Source organism: Dermacentor albipictus, chromosome 1 (genome assembly GCF_038994185.2).
Source record: "Dermacentor albipictus isolate Rhodes 1998 colony chromosome 1, USDA_Dalb.pri_finalv2, whole genome shotgun sequence".
NCBI classification, from domain to species: Eukaryota; Metazoa; Arthropoda; class Arachnida; order Ixodida; family Ixodidae; genus Dermacentor; species Dermacentor albipictus.
In genome coordinates, this window is record NC_091821.1 from 170,486,065 (window position 1) to 170,500,431 (window position 14,367).

Here is a 14,367-nt window from a genome sequence, read left to right on the forward strand (position 1 = left end):
CACATCAGCTATCTTTCTCCAATATATCGTTCGACTAAGGTTGCTCCATGCAGTGTATTAAGGTGACTCTAGTATGAGTGTAGCTAAAATATGTAGACCTGTGCAAAATTGTTACCTATAGTGTATCGTTCTTTAGCAATGGCGTCGGAAGTCACTTTTAGGTAGAGGGCATCGATCACTGCTGCCACTATATATACACTGTCTAGTCAGAATGTCTGAATACACTCCCTGCCACTCCATTGATGACTCTAATTTTAAAATGGTTGTTTGTCGACGCAGAAGATATAGAATGATTTCACAAACAGCATGCTGATAGTAGAGCGCTGAATAATGGCAAAGAGGTAGTAGGGAGGAGAGGGAGGGCGCATCTCCATAACTAACTTCAAAGCGATACAGCTGAATTGTCACATGTGGGCAAACACTAACGGTTATCTTTATTTATACCTCAAGGGTTCCAAATCGACATTACATGAGTTTACGCGCAGGTTACATATGTGCACAATGGCTCTAGGTTCACCGTATACAGGGTGTTTTCTTTAGCTGCACCGAATTTCTTAAATTAGAAAAATATAAATCCCGGTAACGTTACGCTCACCCTTCGAGTGTACGGATTGGCAGCCTTTAGATACACAGCAATTTCCGCAATTACGTGGGTAATTAGCGGAGTTACGGTAATTAACATTCTAATTATCAACAATAGGTGGCTGCAGCAAATGTGCACTTTGGGGCCGTCCTCGACACTACCTATCCCAACGATCAGATATTGAATAGAGGAGTTCATGTGGGAACTACGCGAGCAATTAATTCCCCTTGTAAGGCTTCTTGAAACGGAAACTGGCTGGAAAAAGAGCGTCTGCGTCGTCGATGTCGCCGCGTCCCGGCCTTTCATCACGTCTCCGAGTTCACCACCGGTCCGGCCTCGCGAGCAGCTTGCGTTATCTCCTTGCTGTCTGCGGCGTTGGCGTAGCGCTTCCATGCCGGTGGGCCGCCAAATTTGCTTCGTCATTCCCTTGGGCCCCTGAAACGGCATTTCGTCGGTGGAAGTGGGCACGTGGCGCCCAACGGAATGACGAAGTAAATTTGGGGGACTGCCGCTATTGAAGCGCTAGGCCAACGCCGCACACAGCAAGGAGATAACGCAAGCTGCTCGCGAGGCCGGACCGGTGGTGAACTCGGAGACGTGACGAAAGGCCGGGACGCGGCGACATCGACGACACAGACGCTCTTTTTCCAGCCAGTTTCCGTTTCAAGAAGCCTTACAAGGGGAATTAATTCGCGTAGTTCCCACATGAACTCCTTTATTCAAAATTTGATCGTTGGGATAGGTAGTGTCGAGGACGGCCCCAAAGTGCACATTTGCTGCAGCCACCTATTGTTGATAATTAGAAAGTTCATTACCCTAACTTCGCTAATTATCCACGTAATTGCGGAAACTGTTCTGCATCTAGAAGCTGTCAATCCGTACACTCGAGTGGTAAACGTAACGTTACCGTGATTTATATTTTTCTAATCTAATAAATTTGGTGCAACAAAAAAAAAAACCACCCTGTATTGTTGATTTACAGCCAAAACATCTGCTATGCCAGTGAATATTGCTTTTTCTTAGAGGTCTCATGCAGTTATATTACAGCAACATAATTTCCATTTATTTATTCTTGCTTTATGAGCTCTTGATATCGAAAGCTCAGGAAATCCACTTTACGCCGCCCCTTTCAGCTCCAACTTAAAGGGGCACTGGAATACTATGAACATGGCAAGAAAACGTTAGCAATCTGTAGACAATGCTGCTACGAACATCCCAGCCAAATATTATTTCGCTGTATGTAGCAGGGAGCCGACAAGCTCTCGTAATAGCTAATGCAAATTTTGAGGCCCTTTCTTTTCTGCCGCTGTCGATGACGTCCATTATAATATGTAAAGATGCCGAAAAAATGGACACACACGAGAGTAGAGAACGGGACATGGCGCCACTCGCAACTGCTTTATTCACAGAACGCAGGCACATATATACCGTCAGTCAACGCATACACGCAGAGGAAACTTACAATCACGCATCTAATCAAACATTCAATGATACACAACGCTGATCAAGAAACTTCTTCTCGGCCTTATATGATATGATAACGAAGTTTCGCCAACGTTGCCTTTCTTGCCTGTGTGATAGGCTTCAACCAGTTCCCTTGCTCTAGTATCAGTGCTTCGGGCAAGAATCCGCACATCTGAAAAACGTGGTTCACAAGAGCGTGAGGGACAGGTCCCGATGTGTTTAGACAAAATTGGCCCCTCTTTCATTTGCTCACAATTTCTTTTATGTTCCCTGACACGCTCATTAACACAGCGCCCGGTTTGTTCTACATAGGAACGACCGCACGAGAGGGGAATCTCGTGCACAACCCCTTGGGTACACTTCATGAAAGGTCGCCCATGTTTGGTCCCACAGCCTATTTGTGATCTTTTTCTTTGCTTCTTGCGATTTGAGAGAAAAGGCTTCCGAGCTTCCTTGGGGCTGAAAACACAAGCGGGACGCCATGTCTGCTCGCTACCTTCTTTGGATCGTGGGCCACCTTGTGCACATATGGCACGGCCACCGGTCTCACCTCTTGCCGAGGGGCCTCTGCTCTCACCGCCTTTCTCTTCATTTTTTGTAAGAGGCTTTCGGCTACTCCTGTTACGAGCGAGCCAGGGAACCCAGCTGAAGCCAGCCTAGTCAATTGATTGTCAAAACTCAATGCCATCTTGTGACCACTCAACTTCCTGAGCGCGGACTCAAGGCAGAGTAACGCGATTCCTCTCTTCACTAATTTTGGATGCGTTGAGTCATATGGCAGAAGTCCTTTCTTTGCACGTGGAGCATAGCATGGACAGACATGATTCTTACCGAACTCAATGCTGAGATTAAAAAATTAAAGATTAAAGATTAAAAAATTAAAGCTAAGTAGATGATTTTTTAAATTATTTTAACTAAGGGCGGGAGTCAAAACTCCGCAGAAGTTCTGGCTAATGTTTTATCTGTTTTTAGACAACATGGAAAAGGCTTGGATTTTACGCATGAACTGCCGCATGGAAATGTTTTACAGTGTTTAGATCTTAACATTGAGTGAATTCGGTAAGGATCATGTCCGCGGGGCGCTGTGTTATGAGTGTGTCAAGGAACATGAAAGAAATGTTGAGCAAATGAAAGAGGGGCCAATTTTGTCTACGCACATCGGGACCTGTCCGTCACGCTCTTGTGAACCACATTTTTCAGATGTGCGGATTCTTGCCCGAAGCACTGGGAACTGGTTGAAGCCTATCACATAGGCGAGAAAGGCAGCGTTGGCGAAACTTCGTTATCATATTATATAAGGCCGAGAAGTTTCTTGAGCGTTGTGTATCATTGAATGTTTGATTAGAGTGCGATTGTAAGTTTGCTACGTGCGTATGCGTTGACTGACGGGTATATATGTGCCTGCGTACTGTGAATAAAGCAGTTGCGAGTGGCGCCCTGTCCTGTTCTCTTCTCTCGTGTGTGTCCGTTTATTCCGCGTCTTTATATTTTATAATGAACAGCTACCAACTAGCCCAAGAAGAAGTGCTTTTAAGCCGATGACGTCATAGCCAGCGCGACAGTCCATAGACACCAGCCATTGGGTGATTGTTCATGACCATGAACTCCCGAGCGAAGCCTCGCGCATGCGTGCCGTCTCACCTCTTTGTCGATATCCGGCACCTTTGACCGATGCCAACCTTGCAGGGATACCATCACAGCTGCGTGGAGAAAAAAAGCCGCAGTTTCGCCCGAAAGGCCAAGCACTGATAGCAATAGCAAAGTATACTGTACAACCGCACGAATTAAGGTTCGTAGTTTTATCGGCCGTATATTGGCAGCAAACATTTGCTCACGAAGCATGGTGTCACGCGCGCACTGACCAGCATGAACAGATCTCAATCGATGACCGCGAACACGCTGTCGCAACGCTGGCGTGATGAAGCGCGCGCAAACTGAGTGGGGGCGCACGCTTCTGCTGCCTCTCCATTCAACGCATCTCCGAAACTCGTTACCTCCGGCACTATAGGCGCGCACCAAGACTGCGCATATGCAATCGTCAGGCGATTGGGCTCAACTTACTTTGGGTTACCTTCAAGGGAGGGTGTGGACGGCGCACGGCCGGACTAGGGAAAGAGACGCGCGCTCACGTGCCCCTTTGGTGCTCGATTGATCACCGCGTGCTTTATCACATGACCCCCAACATTGGGCGCACGTCAAGCCACGATATTTTGCGGCTCACCCTCGCACGCTTCCGCTTGCACCCACTGCATACGGCATGTGGTGCACGATGAGATTTTATCGCACTTGGACTTTATACGGAACATCACGACGACGACGAAAACATGCCTGGATTGTCAATGAAGTGTCCATATGATGAAAGGTGTAATACGCAGGACATTGCTATCGACGTTGCACCACCTGAGAGGAAACGTTGTGTTGAAGGGGAATGAACAAAGTAAACATTGCTCTCTTGTATGTCCACTTTTGAAAGCCCCTTTTCAAAAATTTCATCCGGAATGTATTCAATGAAATGTATCGCACTTATTATAGTGCATCCCTCAGGGTTAAATCGGATCAAATCGGGGTTAAACAAACCGTACGTTAAATGATTACGGTATACAAAGATTATTATGGAAGCATCATGTAATGTTAACATTCAAACGAAATGTCAAAATATCCTGTCATCCATGTCATTTGGTGGTGTCATGGAAAGGTGATAGCGTTGGAGACATACTTCTGCAAAGTAAATGATGGTGGGAAGCATTTCTCGCACCATGCAAGGAAGCCCAAGGATAAAGCATATTCATGACGATGGCAACATGTATTGAATCGTCGAATAGTAAATGATACCTGCATTTCGATGCCATGTCCAGAACCCACCCAGAGTAATTTGACCCCCGTGCTTGTCTTTTGCAGCTCTGCCGGTACGCGCAAGAATGGGCTGATACGCTGGCCAAGAAGGACACATTTTGTCATCGTCCGAACAACAAGTACGGCGAGAACATTTACATGGCTTGGTCATCGGACCCCACCAAGGAGGTGACAGGTGCGTATGCAGTCACTTTCGTTGGGCACAAAATATTTTCCCTTGCGCAGCATTTAGCTTTCCAATACCCCTCGTTTATTTATACTGCCGCGGAAAAAAAAAAGTAAAAATGAAAGACTGCTTGGAGCAGAACCTCAGCGAAAATATTTCGCTCTAATTGCCATGCCAAGCGTCTGCTGAACTTGAAGTTGCTAAACACGTTTCTCACGGCGAAATTTCCCTGAAAGAGTCAAACAGATGATGTGCAATGTTCCATGTGCAACAAATACCTGAAGCGTTTTAGAGTGCAGCTCTTAGGCGCCCGTTCCTGCGGCGAGTGTTGGCGTGGGCGTAACTGAGCGAACTAGAATAGCAAAGGATGAAAGAATGAACGCGTAGCGGGGGATCAGAAATGCGAGGAGGAAAGTGGAGGAGGAGGGTATGGCGAAGGCGTGAGAAGAAAAGTGCTGCCTCTCACGGTCTCCAGATTAGTGAGGCAGTCGCGCCACACTTCGCTCCATTTGCAACGTGCCACACGAGACAGATTGTCCGTGACAGTCAATATATTGCGAAATGAAAACACATATAAAGCTGGGCGCGAATTTCGCATTAGGGAGTACCGTAATCATCGGTTGAACTTTTTTTTTCGTTTCGAAAACTGAAAACGCATAATGGATTAACAGTGCAGTCGCACGGTGCATCTGCGCACACTGTACGGTACTATGACGAAAGAAACATACGCGCACACGAATAGCATGATGTAGTGCACCCAAAGTACCTGTGCAACGCTGCTAAATGCAAAGGCGTCAGTGACCACGATGGGGAAAAAGATAATTTTGCTCAGTTTCTTTATTGCACATCTTCCGTCATTATATAGCCTTCTTGCGCAGCTATAGTCAGCGTGCTGTGCCCACTACATCACAAATGGAGAAGTTTTAGAAATAGGCGATTTCAAGTTAGCGGACACTTCGGTCAGGCGAATGAAAGAACGCAAAGGAAGTAACGTAAGTGGGGTTAGGGCTTGAAATTCGAAGTGCCACGGCAGTAATTTTGGAGCGGCGCAATTAATGTTTCTGTAACTTTGTTTTCCCATTGATGCTTCTTGCGCTAAATGCGGTGAAACGCAATGAAACCCTTTTTCGTACCACATATGCATAATCCTAGCACCACTGTCCATGTGAAGTGCGGCTTTGTTACACGCCAGTCCTTGCAATATGTATACGCTACACTTTCTTTCATGCCCGTCTTGGCCGGGACACAAACGAGAGCCTCAAGCGCAATTCTGACCGATGGCCGACGATTGGCAAAACTTTGAGAAACAGTTGGCTGTCGATTCTCTCGGCCAGCCATGTGTTGGGTGGGCCATGTTTGGTGGACAACCGCGTGATCCAAGAGCGCTGTCCTAACAGACAGGCTAGAATGCGAAGTTGGAGTCTTCTCTGGACTGTTTCGCATGAGCACCAAGGCACGCGCTGCAGCTTCTGCAGTACATGTTTTGTGGGGGGTTCAGGTGTAATTACAGCAGCCCAGAATGCACTAGAACAGTACAGGATGCGATGAGGTCATAGCGATACGCAATTATAGCTCGAAATTTCAGTTTTCGCACGAAGGCAATATGTTTTGTGACATACTTATAGCCGCACGCTGCCCGCTCTGCAGCTCAAGCGTACAGGATACCTTATGAAATTATTCCAAATCGATGTCACAATATGATTCGTCACATTGTACCACCAGGAAATTACAGCGCTTCAAGAAATAAGGAATATGGAGTTTATACACTTGCCTACATTTTACAAGCAACATACATATGTGCATGCTGTATCAGTTCGTGTCGCGGAGTTAGCCGGCGAGCTCATGACGACATTTCGTGGAAGTAGGAGATAAAGGCTAACGATATCCGCGGTAGAAGCACCGCGTGAAAAGTGAGCAAATGTATGTATGATGCGCTGTGTGTAACAATTCGTTATAACACTGAATGCCCATCATAATGCAAGGTCTGGCTCTGCCCAAAAACCATTAGCTTATTTCGTTTCGGACTGATCGGAGCTAGCCATCCTATGGGAGCTCCTATGGGAACGCAGAAATCCGTTTTTTTTTTCAGTAGCTACTGCATCGAATTTGATGTTTGTTGCATTTAACAGGAAAGGTTAATATCTAGTAACTATAGAAGTGAATTTGCACTTAATGATATTAATGCATTTATAAAAAAAATTATTAAAAAAACAATTGTTAGGTTTACGTATCAAGTTTACAACTCTGTAATGCAGCAATAAAAAATAAGAACGATACCACAAATCGGTAAACTACCGTACACCTAATAATACGCCTAAAGTGGACAAAATTGATGTATTATACATCGCTCTGAAGTATACCACTAATCTGCGAGTAGGACTTTTGCACAACCTTCGTAAAAATTGCGTAAGAATTTCACATAAACTGTAAATTTATATACAAAGCTGTTCCACTTGAGATGCTCGAACAGATTCAGTTTGCAGAAATGCTGTATCGCAGAGTTGGAGATTTGTAAACTTCGTGCTTCTGTTTTTTTTCTGTAACTTGCCGATTATTGGAACTTTTGTCAACTTCATCATAATGATTCGACATCCAGCTTTCTTGAAATGCTAGAATTTAAAATTCTTTCACAGGCAACAAATTTCATTCAAATCGCTCAAGTGGTTGTCCAATCAGAGTACATTTCTGCATTTTACATTACTTGAATAGGGAAATCGGAATTGACCCAAAGCTAAAGCCTAAAGTTGCGCGACTGCTTGCTTGACTGCATCAGCAGTCCACGTACGCTTAACCACCACACTTGCTGCTGTGTTTGCAGGACAAGAAGCAGTCGATTCATGGTACAGCGAGATCAAGCAGCACCAGTTTGGCTGCGAGCCGCGTAGCCTTGGCTCTGGTCATTTCACGCAAGTTGTCTGGAAGGCCAGCACAGAGCTGGGCACGGCCCGCGCCCGCACAGCTACTGGCAAGCTGATCGTTGTGGCCAACTACAACCCCGCAGGCAACCTCATCGGATCCTTTGCCCAGAATGTGCCGCCGCCCAAGAAGTGAGCGCGGCGCCATCGGGGATGAGCGCATGGCTGCTTTGCAAGATTGTATATATATGAGCTATCGGAAAGTCTGCATTTTCTGGTTCAGAAAGTTCGCTTACCAAAAAATCCTTTCTGCACAGTATTACCCGCATTATTACAAATAATCTTGGTGTCAAGTGCCAATGTCAATGTAAGCACTACTGCAGTGTCTATGCACCGTTTTGGTCCAGTAAAGGAGAGCATAAGCATTAGAGAACAAAATCCAAGCATATGTTTACAACGACGCATGGGCTGGTCTGCCAGAGCAGCAAAATGTATGTTTTTAGGACTGAAGGACACTATGTGATCGCAAAGTTTATCTGAGCTGTGTTTAAAAGTTGCTTAAATACGTCTGCTTAGATGCAAATGTGAGTAGACACCAGTGTATTCTAAAGCTGCCATGACTAAGGCAGCAACCGCAAGTTTTTAAACCATTATTTTCAGAGCACAAACATATATATTTACCATGTAAATTGTATCGTACCAGTGTTTTTGCATGTGTAAGCTTTTAAAGGTTTTTATATGTGCACTTGAGCTATTTGTGCTTGAAATGTCATATTTGCATGAAGACACACTAAACAACTCTCAAAGAAAGAATGCAGAGAGAGGCACATGAGACTGGGCCAGTCATAGAGCTGATACCTTTTTCCCACCTTATTTGTTTTGTTAAGCATACACACTCAAAACTTAATGAGAAGTGAACGTTTAAATTAAAGCGCTTCACAGCAGTTTTTGTTTTGATGTAGATTTTTCATCCAGCCTTCAGGACATTATGGCTTCCTTTCTAAAATCTGTGTGAGGCTCTTCCATTTTCCTCTGCTTTTTCTAAGGCCAAATATATGGTTACCAAAGTTGCAAATGTAGTGTTTTGAGAATTTACCTATAATATTCTGACAACAAATACAAATAAGCACGGAATCATGACCTGTGTTATATTGTAACATAGTTTCACTAAATTTGTGGAAAAGAACTCCTGCTGGTGGATAAAAGCATACCAGTTGTCTCTACTTCAACATTCCTTTATGCATTGGCATCAGTATTCTGTGTGAGTAGATAAAGAGATCTATGCCGATAAGTAAATAACAGGTAGTGAGTGAGCATGATCAATTTAGTAGCGAGATCTCCATTTCTGAACACTGCATAACGCAGGAAGCGTGCACTATAATTGGTCTCTAATGATGTGTACATTGTAGTTGAAATTGACGTCAAGGGCAGTTTTTTAACACAAGGCAAGATGATTTTTGTATCTGGATTGGTTGGCTTTACAAGACGAATGTTGTGGGGTGTGAATGCCAAAAGACAACAAGACAACCTCCAAATTGCAGTTTAATGTTCATGTTCCATATTGCATTAATGTGGTTGTGACCACTTTAGCCTCTCAACATGTGCGACAAGACTGAATTTTATAGAATGTTAAAACCAAAAGCTTTTTTTTCAAAACACCCACTGTGTTTGAGTAGCCATCACAGATTTGCTACTGTTTGTTTTCATGCTAAATAGCATGAAAACAGGGAACTTGTAACAAAGCTTTGTGTAGCTATTTTTTTCACTTTAAGCATCTCCTGAATATGAAAGGTGGGGTGTACTTGTGCCCATGATCAAACCTGCTGAAGTATTACAGGGCATTCAAAAGACATTACAAAATGAAGAAAGTATATTTGTGGGCTGTCTCATTGTCACACAGTGATCATTGTATATTTCTGACTAAAGTGATTGCAAGTATATTGTTTACTTGTAGCACACAACATTCCTTGCTTAAGCACACACTACGCCCAATGTATGATATTATGGTTCGCTTTCGTGCGTTGGGTCAGAGACCAAAGAGTGATGTATTGTTTTTTTATGCCTTTTTTTTGAGAAATAAAGTTGTTTTGTTGGATCAGTTTACATGTCTCTCTGCTGTCCATTAAAGGGAGGAATGTACGCCTCCATGACATTTACATGCCCAAAGAGCATTAAAGCATGACAAAGGTGTCACAGACAGATGTAGACTTGTGTATCAACTAGCAGCAGGCAACCATGAGAAGCCTCAGCCCATAGCCAACATTTCGACAAGAGGACTTGTCTTCGTCAGTGCAAAAGCTGCTTCCCCGCCCCTTAGCAGGGTTTATACAGACCTCTTCCTTCACAGGCAAGAAGCAATAACTGGCAACAAAGGGTAAGGTGAGGGCTGGGTAAAAGGGTGCTGAAAAGTGTGGGTCTGCTGATGGAAGCAGGTAGCTCTCAAACCTTGAGCTGTTCTGAAACGAGAGAGATAAAGCAGCCCCAAGGAGAGGACAAAACAAAAGGTAACTTGAACGGTAGAAAGAAACAAGGAAAAACGTTGCGTGTAAGTGGAGTTCATCTGATGTGCTTAGTGTTGCCAAAATAGACTGCAAGCAAAAATACCGCATTTTGACAGTTTAAAAAAATAAGAGAAGAAAAAAGCTTGGAGGACTAGCAATAGGTGCTGAGCAAAGAGAGAAAAGTGCAAACAAGAAAAGCAAGCAAGGGGGCACAAACAAATTGCTTGCTGAAATAAAAGAAAAACGAAATGTTTGCACAATAGAATTAGCAAAAATAAACATGACTTGTAAAAATGGGTATGGTTACCTCTATCCCTATCAGATGTAATAGTACTGCTTAAATAGAGCACTGTTGTTCACATCCGTGTCGTTAGTATAAGGAATTGATTTGAGGCCTCCATTTGAAACATTAATGCCTGTTGGTTGCAATGTCTTGAACTTGTGAATGGGATGTGCGACTACATTTTCTGTCACAGGGAAAATGAAAGTGTGATTGCAGAATGTAAAGTTTAAGTTGTTCGATGTGACCTGGCAGATTAAAATATTCGGCAACTTCTTTGGGAAGTTTTCTGGCTGCACCCGTACAGTGTCCATTTAATCAAACATTCATAGGCTGTCCTGCTTTGCTGAGATACGGTTTGTGGCATGCTTCTGGCCCTTGGGACGACAGAGCAGTTTAAACCCTGCCAACGAAAAGTGCTATTACTCTGGAAAAGACATAAAGGTCCCCCTTTTTACCCAGTGCTGATTAAGAGAGCATTAAATGCCACAAAAATCTGTTTTAGAGCAAGCTGAACAATGCCATGGCCTGCTCCATGAAAGTGAGATTGCTGTTTCAAGCAACTTCAAAGCACAGATGGTATCCTTGCATGAATGTTCACTGGGAATCTTGCCAAATGAGCACACTGTGAATAAACAAGGCTAGTACAGTGGGAAAGGATCTGCTGACACTGGTTTATCCTAGCCACCCTTTCTCCCAAATACTCAAGTTTGCTCTAGAAGGAATAATTGTTGGGATAGCTTTCTTGCATTGCTGATGAGCGAAATCAGCGGAAAAAAAAAAAAACACGGAAAGGGAAGATGAAGCAAGCGCTTGTCTTTGTCTTCCGTTTCATTGTTTGTTTTCTTGTGTTGTGCTAATTTCCCTCATCAGCAATTCAAGTTTGTGTATGTGGCTGTTGGAAACATGTGTGCACTGGAAAATAAAAATTAAAGCTAAAATTAAATATATAAATATTAAACAGATAATAAAATATGTCACAACATGTGCACCAAACAAGATATCAAGGAAGACTCGGGATACCCACAATAAACTCTGACCACGTCTTGTGCTCTTGACGAATAGCATCTACCAATTGGTAGGACTGGACAAACAAGTTGAATACCAAAACCTTAATCATATAAGAAACAAGAAGCGTAATCTGAAAAGAAGACTAAATGTATCAGGTTTTATATCTCGTACACATGTTCATAAAAAAAAAGTACTCTGTGTATAGCGTTGCTAGAGCGAGAGAGAGAGAAACAAGGAAAAGCAGGAAAGTTAACCAGACAGACATCTGGTTTGCTACCCTGCACAGGGGAGAGGGGATGAGGGATTAAAGGTGGAAAGAAGAAGGCAGAGAGAAAGAGATAATTCGCTCGTACCGTAGCAGGTGTAGGATGTCTACAGGTGACCTTTGAGATCTGCTGACTTTAAAAAAATGATGAGAGCATGCACAGATTTCTGGGTTGGTGATGAACAAGTCCAAGCACTAAGAATCTCTGTCTCTGTAAAGTGTGTACTGCCCAGTTGAGTGAATGCGCTTCGAAGAGGCTGACGTTGGGCATCAAAGCGGGTGCAGTGGCAATGGAGGTGCTCAATGTCTCCTTGCTGTTACAGTGGTTACGTAGAGGAGAGTCAGACATTCCAATGAGGAAGGAGTGTGTGTTTGTGAAAGCTACACCCAATCGTAGCCTGCACAGTAGTGTAGTGTCCCACTGGTAGAGGTTAGACGGGAATCACAGTTGCAGTGGTGGATCAAGCATCTTGAAGAGCAAGCGTGATGCCTTGAGCAATTTGTTGAAGTTCGCTTGCAAGTGTACATTCTTGATAGTGGTATGATCACAGTCTGGGTGTTATTGCGGGCTGATCTAGCAGCTTCATCAGCAAGGGGATTGCCAAAAATGCTGCAATGACCAGGTAGTCACTGGAAAATAACACCATGTCCTTTTCCAACAGCACGATTATAAATTTCTATCCTCTTTGAAATCATGTTTACTGTATATATTATAATCTTTGAGTGTTCTCTCCCCCCTTACACAATGCCTCTGTGGGCCTGTAAGGTATCTTTAAGTAAATAAATAAATAAATAAATAAATAAATAAATAAATAAATAAATAAATAAACAAATCTGTTCATAGTTACGATGACGTAGTGCTGCCTGCAGGCTTTGGAGGGCTGCTTTAGAATCGTAGAGCACTGCCAATTTACAAGGTGATTTTCGTTCAATATATGCAACAGCAGCTAGAAGAGTGGCAATTTCTGATCCTGTGGACCTGGTCACATGCAACATTCTAAAATTAGCTGTGACCAGATGGGCCAGAACAAAGACAGTGGCAGTTAAATACGTAGACATGGCTGAACTGTCCATGTAGATGTGAATGTGGTCCGCATACACTTCATGCAACAGCTATAAGTAAGCTGACTGTTCATGACATCTAGGCCCTCTTTGTAATCTCTGGTTTTGTAGGCATATTTGAGGCTTCTGCATACACCACAAAGGCAATGGAAATCTTGCAACTGGTGCGAAGCACTTTTGAAGTGTTGGCTGGTGAGTAAAAATTGTTCTTGAACATGTAGCCTGAGGTCTCTCGACTGGCAAGCAATTGAGGTGGTCATTGGGGGTCTAGGAAAATTGCCAAATATGCACTTAAGCATCTCACTAGCTATGTAATTTGAGACTGAGTGTTCTCTGGCAATGGCAATCACTGCAGTAGTTGAAGGGCACCGAGGTAGACCTAAATATGTGTGAAGAGCTTGTCCTTGTATGCTCTGAAGAGCACAAATGTTGGTTTTTCCAATACAGTCTACGCTCGTTACAATGAACCCGTGTACAACAGACTTTCGGATATAATGGACCATATTTCAGCCTTAGTTTGTTCCATTTATTAATGCAATGCAGTTTGCTTTTAACCGACTGCGCTACAACAGACTATCGGCTACAGTGGACAAAACTAGCAGCAGTTTTCGTCAAAATCGGACATATAAAACAGACTTTTGCCGTGTCGACACGGGCTGGCAACTGACTTGCCAGGGTTAGTTGACGATCTCGGCTCAATATCTTGTGCGCGAGGCAGGGAGGAAAGGGGGGCGGAAGTGCGCCATCTTTTGCGGGCGAGGCACAGGGGGGTGGGGGGGGGAGGCGTGGGAAAGAGGGGGATTCTACTTCGGTGGCTGCTGTTAACGGCGTGGCCATGCGGGCGCCGTATCTTTGAAACGATCTGTGATGTGGACAAAGGGCAACCAGTGCCAGTAGCTTCGTATGTGTTGTGCTTTTGATGTTTAGTTCGTGTTGAAGCGAGAGACAGCATGAAGGTCAATTCGCTCACTGCTGCTGCCGCGCTTATCTTGTTTAATTTGCTATCGCAATCTATGCTTCGCCTTTCTGGCGAAACTGTGACTTTTTTGTTTTTTGTTTTTTACCTTAGACATTCATCACTCACTCTTTGCAATAAAGTTGTTAGACATCGCGACACAAGTTTCAGAAGTGAGGCATTTTGGATATTACGGACTTCGGATAAAACTGACGTTTTTTATCGGATTATCAGGGTCTGTTGTAACGAGAGTTGACTGTATTGGACCTGAAAGACAGGCTTTATCTTAAAAATCCCAGAAAAAGTGCTCGGTATAGTTGAAGCATGGGTGTCACTGATATGCCCCACGTCTTGCTGCCAAGAAATCTGAAT

General features: G+C 43.8%; 1 protein-coding gene across 2 annotated transcripts in view; it reads left to right on the top strand.

The window, feature by feature from the left end:
• Positions 1–10,024, top strand: part of LOC135905738 (Golgi-associated plant pathogenesis-related protein 1-like) — a 53,796-nt gene extending 43,772 nt beyond the window's left edge. For both annotated transcript variants that reach the window (XM_065436751.1, XM_065436752.1), the window contains exons 4-5: positions 4,946–5,075; positions 7,885–10,024. In XM_065436751.1, coding sequence (XP_065292823.1) covers positions 4,946–5,075; positions 7,885–8,117 — 363 coding nt within the window. In that variant the 3' untranslated portion in view covers positions 8,118–10,024. The remainder of the gene's footprint in view (positions 1–4,945; positions 5,076–7,884) is intronic.
• The last annotated feature ends 4,343 nt before the right edge of the window (positions 10,025–14,367 follow it).